At 43.8% G+C, this 5,704-nt stretch overlaps 1 protein-coding gene across 1 annotated transcript in view; it reads right to left on the bottom strand.

The window, feature by feature from the left end:
- LOC106809826 (nicotinate-nucleotide pyrophosphorylase [carboxylating]-like) overlaps window positions 1–5,457 on the bottom strand; it is a 43,375-nt gene extending 37,918 nt beyond the window's left edge. The window contains exons 1-6 of the mRNA XM_014813046.1: window positions 5,088–5,457; window positions 3,783–3,886; window positions 3,231–3,357; window positions 2,579–2,742; window positions 1,872–2,003; window positions 1,080–1,258 (exon numbers count right to left, since the gene is read on the bottom strand). Coding sequence (XP_014668532.1) covers window positions 1,080–1,258; window positions 1,872–2,003; window positions 2,579–2,742; window positions 3,231–3,357; window positions 3,783–3,886; window positions 5,088–5,268 — 887 coding nt within the window. The 5' untranslated portion in view covers window positions 5,269–5,457. The remainder of the gene's footprint in view (window positions 1–1,079; window positions 1,259–1,871; window positions 2,004–2,578; window positions 2,743–3,230; window positions 3,358–3,782; window positions 3,887–5,087) is intronic.
- Window positions 5,458–5,704: the final 247 nt, after the last annotated feature.

The raw sequence follows: 5,704 nt of genomic DNA, 5'->3' as shown, positions 1-5,704 counted from the left end.
GCACCGCCCTGGCGTCGCCATATTCCATACTATTCAGATTCATCGATCGACAAACGAAGCCGATTACAGGGAAAAGAAAGCTTAATTACAATAATGGTAATCGCTAGCCTTTGCTCGTCCAAATGGCTCGGCTTGCCGTGTTGCACAAAATTAAAGGCGTAGCAGTTCCATTTATACGCCACCTATTACCAGAAGCTAATAATGAAATTCATATTGCCCCTGCTTTATACGAACGAGGAAGGAATCCATCTTGAGCGAGAGAATTGGAGGCCGTGTTTTTGTTGGTGTGTGTGTGTGTGTGTGTGTGTGTGTGTGTGTGTGCTGTGTGTGTGTGTGTGTGTGTGTTATTTAGTGATTTACGTTCACATATAGATTAGGAGGAGTATAGATAAGGCGAATAACTACAGTAGTAAAGCGGTATGAGATAGCTTCAGCAGTTAATATAGCTAGCGTATTGAGGACCCTACCGAGATTCCGAAGAGTTTATGTATATTAATTTGTGCGAGATTCTTGTAAGTGCGGTGACTGCAATGAATCAACGTACATGCATTTTACCACCTAGGCACCACACACACACACACACACCACACACACACAATCACACACACGACGCACGCACCCACGCACGCACGCACGCCACGCACGCGCACGCACGCACGCACGCACGTACACGCACTACACGCACGCACGCACACACACGCACGCACGCACGCACACGCACACGCACACGCAGCACGCACTACGCACACGCCACACGCACCACGCACACACACACACACACACACACACACAAACACACACACACACACACACACACGCACGCACGCCACGCAACACGCACACGCCACACGCACACACACACAACACACACACACAAACACCACACACAACACACACACGCACGCACGCACGCACAGCACCACGCACACGCGACGGTCACGCACAACGCACACGCCACACGCACACGGACACACGCCACACGCACACACACACGCACACGCACACGCACACACACACACCACACACCACACATCACACACACACACACACGCCACACACACACGCACACCAACACACACTTGACGACCTTCAGTGAGAAGTCTACGCACTCGTATCCCTGCGTGAGTCTGCCGAGAGAGATCACGTCGACGTGCGGACCCATGTAGCGGCGAGCGTTGTCCTCCGTCACCCCTCCGCTCGCCTCGACACAGAGCCGCGGGAACTCCGCCTTCAGACACGCCGCGTCCTCGTGAAGCTTCTGAATGAGAGCGAGGAGACTTTAATATAGTAAGACAATAAGCTGTTATGGGTGAAAAATCGCAGGGGAAGAGCAGGAGGAAATAATGTCGTTGAGATTTTTGCGTCGGGAGTTGCGAAGCGGGAGTGTCACTCTGGTTAATGTGGTGTTAAATTCTTTTGGATGCCAATATTATTATTATTATTATTATTATTATTATTATTATTATTAGTATCATTATTATATATTGGTTTATTATTAGTATATTGATGGGTGGCCGAGATAACATGAGGTTGCATGTCCCTCATTGACAATTCTTAACTGTCTTATCAACGTGAAGAATTGAAGTATAAAGGCCTTATGCAATCATGCGGTAACGTAAAACTCTACACACAAATTACAAGAGCTGTATACTGCGAATTCGCAAACTTGTTCAAATAGAAACAGGAATTAAAACATCAGCCTTACAAGCGTCATACAACTCCTGCCTCCTAGTGGCACGCATCGCAATCTGTGTGTAAACCGTAACCCAAGCATCTCTATGTTCAGGCATACAGACTTGTACTCTGCTGCTTTCAACGTGCAGACTTACAACCGAGGACGGTGGGTGATGTGCGGACACACGCACACATACCTGTGGTCCGACGTTGTCCAGCATGACGATGTCAGCCCCGGCACGCGCCGCCTCAAGAGCATCGGTGATATCGAGACACTCCACCTCAATCTTCATGGAGAAGCCACATACGCGTCTAGCTTCCTTCACGGCCTGCGTAGACATTACCAGTTACACACGGGGTGGTTGGTTACCCAGCACGCGGCAATCATGCTGTCTAAATATCACTGACAAATTTCTGAATGTTCGATTTTTTCCGACAGTGCACGGTCTTTGCCTACTCGGCTAGATATATCACCTCAGTATGTTGTACCCAAGTAGTGCCTGTAGGGACTATGTCTCCCTGCCCTCTGTTTGATCTGGCTCGTTTAGCTATTTCTGACTAAGCCTAACCCTAACCCTAACCATATATTATATATATATATATATATATATATATATCATACTATTATCATGGCGTACACATAGCTAAACGAGCCAGGTCAAACAGAGGTCAGGGAGACATAAACCTTATCTGCCTAAGTAGTTAGCTTTACCTGATCTTCACTATGATTCACACGTGTACGACCTCACGACTGCTCTCACAATGTCACAGTACATTTTGTTCACCTCACCCAGCAGTACAAGCTCAATCGCTCACCACATCTCATCCCATTCTACCCGTCCCACGCTCGGTCGCCCGCCCGTCCGCCATCCATCCTTCTTCGACGTGTAGACGTTGGTATTACCTGGGTTATGGATCCGGCGGACCAGATGTGGTTGTCCTTGAGCATGACCATAGAGGACAGGTCGTACCTGTGTTGGGAGAGTCCACCGACTAGCACGGAATACTTCTCCACCATGCGAAATCCCGGAGTAGTCTTTCTAGTAGCGGCAATCTCGCCGTGCCATTCTGCAAACCGAAGTCGTAGATAAATAACGATGCCAGCGCACGTCAACGATTTTTGTCTCAGCTCGAGATTTCTGTCAAAGTACAGTATTGATGACAGATCCGAGTGATATCTGATTAATTCAGCTAAAATCAACTAAACATTTTTTTATTATTTTTTTTTATTTAATCTTTTAATTTCACCGTGCCATTCTGAAAAACGAAGTCGTGGATAAAAAACGATACTAAGACATGCCGGCGATTTTCTTATCAACTCTAGAGTTCTGTCAAAGTATAGTATTTACAAGTGAGCCGCGTAATATCTGATTAATATGGCAAAAATTTCAAAATTCTTTTACGATTATGCAGCGCATGAAATCGGTTACTTAGTAACTTCACTCATCTCGTTTTTAATTCTCCTGTTTTAAACGCCAGATTTTCATTATGAATGGTGTCTTGGAGGCCAATTATTGACCCCTAAAGCTCGAGCTCACTGTATCTCTCAAACTCACCAGCTTTTTCGGCAATTACTCTGAGCCTAGATGCAGCAGTCGCAACACCACTTGCTCGACTAATGCAGTTCAATGCAACTCTCTCGCCAAGTAGAATATTTTTCGCTTTTCCAGTCACTGTCGCCACCTAGTGGAAAGGTAGTACGTGTAAGTGACACAGTGAAAAGGTAGGTAGCATTATAGATAAATACATGGTTGTCTACACAACAGAGCTTACATAGCAGTGTTAGGTGTGATTCTACTGGAGAGCCGCATGGGTGAAACATTAAAAAACTTTTACAAGTGGCAAGGTATATATTTTATGCATGCCTGCATGATGTCATGAGTTATATCTTCTATAAATTAAATACTGGTCTGATTGTCTTTCTTAATTGTTGCTAAACCATGTTTGTAAGACATCATATCATAACAATTATTGGTTAGAGCTGTCTGTTAAATGCATCAAAGTTAAAGTTAATTACATCATAGCCAATTAAGTTGACAAATGTCAATTACAGTTACCTCCCATTATGCAGAAATAGCTATAACATAATTTTAAAAAATGAGTAAAACCTGGCATATAGGGTGCAAAGCAACTCCCTCTAGATAATTCCAGGACACATGGCAGTCTAGGTGCTCAAATATGGCATTGAAAAATGGCACACCAGCTAGGACACCTACAAGAACATAGTAGCATAGTCATATAGGAGCCATCAACGGGGTAACCTTGACAATGTCCTTCACCTAGAAGATGAGTTAAGGTCACTCATAATAATAACTAAGAGTTGGACCAATTTCGCACTTCGGCAACTCCGAGTTGTCGAAAATAGAACATGTTCTAATCTCCCAACTAGTTGCTATCGATCGGTTGGACGCGCAACTTTAGCGTTTACACTGCCGATTGTCGGTTGTATAGTTGGGAAGTTGGTCCAATTCGTCAAACACAAAGTCGGTAACCTAGCGTAAACCCAGCTTTAGCTGCAGTTCATGTTACCGTAATGCCAGTGACACTAAAGCTACACTGACTTGTCTTGGATGATTGGCACTTTAAGGGGTCAGGAATTTGCTGTTGTCGGCATTCCGCCGAAAATATTTTGTGCGCACCACCAGCTAGTGATTATGTCACGAATTTCTAGCACCATCAAGTAGTATATTTGTGTGTTAGTTGTACAAAATTAAATGTATGAAAATACAATTAGTGTTTCTGTTTACTTTTCATGCTTATATACCTTCTTTATATGCCCTAATTTGCCGGTGAAAAACAGAGAGACGCCAGTATCTGAACAGTACTGGGGGAATAGTGTTAGACAACAGAAATTACCAAGCCGTCTAGATTTTTGCAAATTTAACCAACGTAAAAACATTTTTATCAGGTGAGAGTTTGAGGATATATTTGGTAACGTCAGTTCTTACTTTTAATGTAAAAAAATGGCAATTTTTTTTTTTACAAATTTTACCATGGAAAATATTAGATAGATAGATAGTACCAGGGTACGTTCCGGTATACCGGACCTTACCCAGGGTACGATCCGGCAGTACCTCGGAGGACATAGACGCTCTCAGCGTTACTGACACTGACACTGACGCTGAGAGGGCCTATGTCCCTCAGGGTACTGCCGGAACGTATCCTGGGTACGGTCCGGTATACCGAAACGTACCCTGGTACTATCTAATATGCCGGACCGTACCTCGCCTACTCAACTAACGAGTCTAGGAAGTCGCCTACGCCTACACACTAACCCTAACCATGATATCAAATAGTTACCAGGGTACGTTCCGGCAGTACCCTGGTGGACATAGACCCTATACGCGACACTGACAGTCATCTACAGTTTCTTAAACCTTGCACTGATCTTCTGATACATCTGCAAAACTTACCAGCACTCTTACAGAGTAGGACAGCCGTTTCTTGCTTCTCCCCTACAACGAACGCACCATAGTCAAAGTTTGGTACGTCTTCTTTTAACCAACCCGCTACTATATCTCTTAGTGCAACTGGATTGAGTAAATTTTTGAAATTAGGCCCACTCACTGGGTGACTTACTTCAGGCTCTGCCATGGCATGTGGACTGAGTTCGGATCGTTTACGAGTTACCAATAATAAATCTAAAGGGAATACGTAATTATTAGCCGCCCTCACTCAGGAAAAAGTCAGAATGACAGCAAATCAGAGAAAGTTCGAAAAGTAAACTACTTAAGTGATATTTTTAGTCAGATTTTGAGAAAATGCAAGAAAACAATCGAATCACTCAGCTGTTTATGATAGGAAGCGCCACCTCTCGGGCACTTAGCGAAACACTTTGCGTTGCCATATTATACCATCTTCTCTGTTGAAAATATTATATTAGGAATATGATATTATAATTATCATTATGCTAAATAAAATCGATACCATGTTTGGGGTAACGTAGCTAGGAGAAGGTAAGATAGGTGGGTAGGAAAATATCTATATTTTTAATAATTTCATCTCCCTTTTGACGCGTAGTATAGTCTCA

The sequence above is a fragment of the Priapulus caudatus genome, unplaced genomic scaffold (genome assembly GCF_000485595.1).
Source record: "Priapulus caudatus unplaced genomic scaffold, Priapulus_caudatus-5.0.1 Scaffold388, whole genome shotgun sequence".
Taxonomy (NCBI): domain Eukaryota; kingdom Metazoa; phylum Priapulida; class Priapulimorpha; order Priapulimorphida; family Priapulidae; genus Priapulus; species Priapulus caudatus.
Note: the sequence above shows the minus strand (reverse complement) of the source record. Positions and strands in the feature narration are given on the sequence as shown.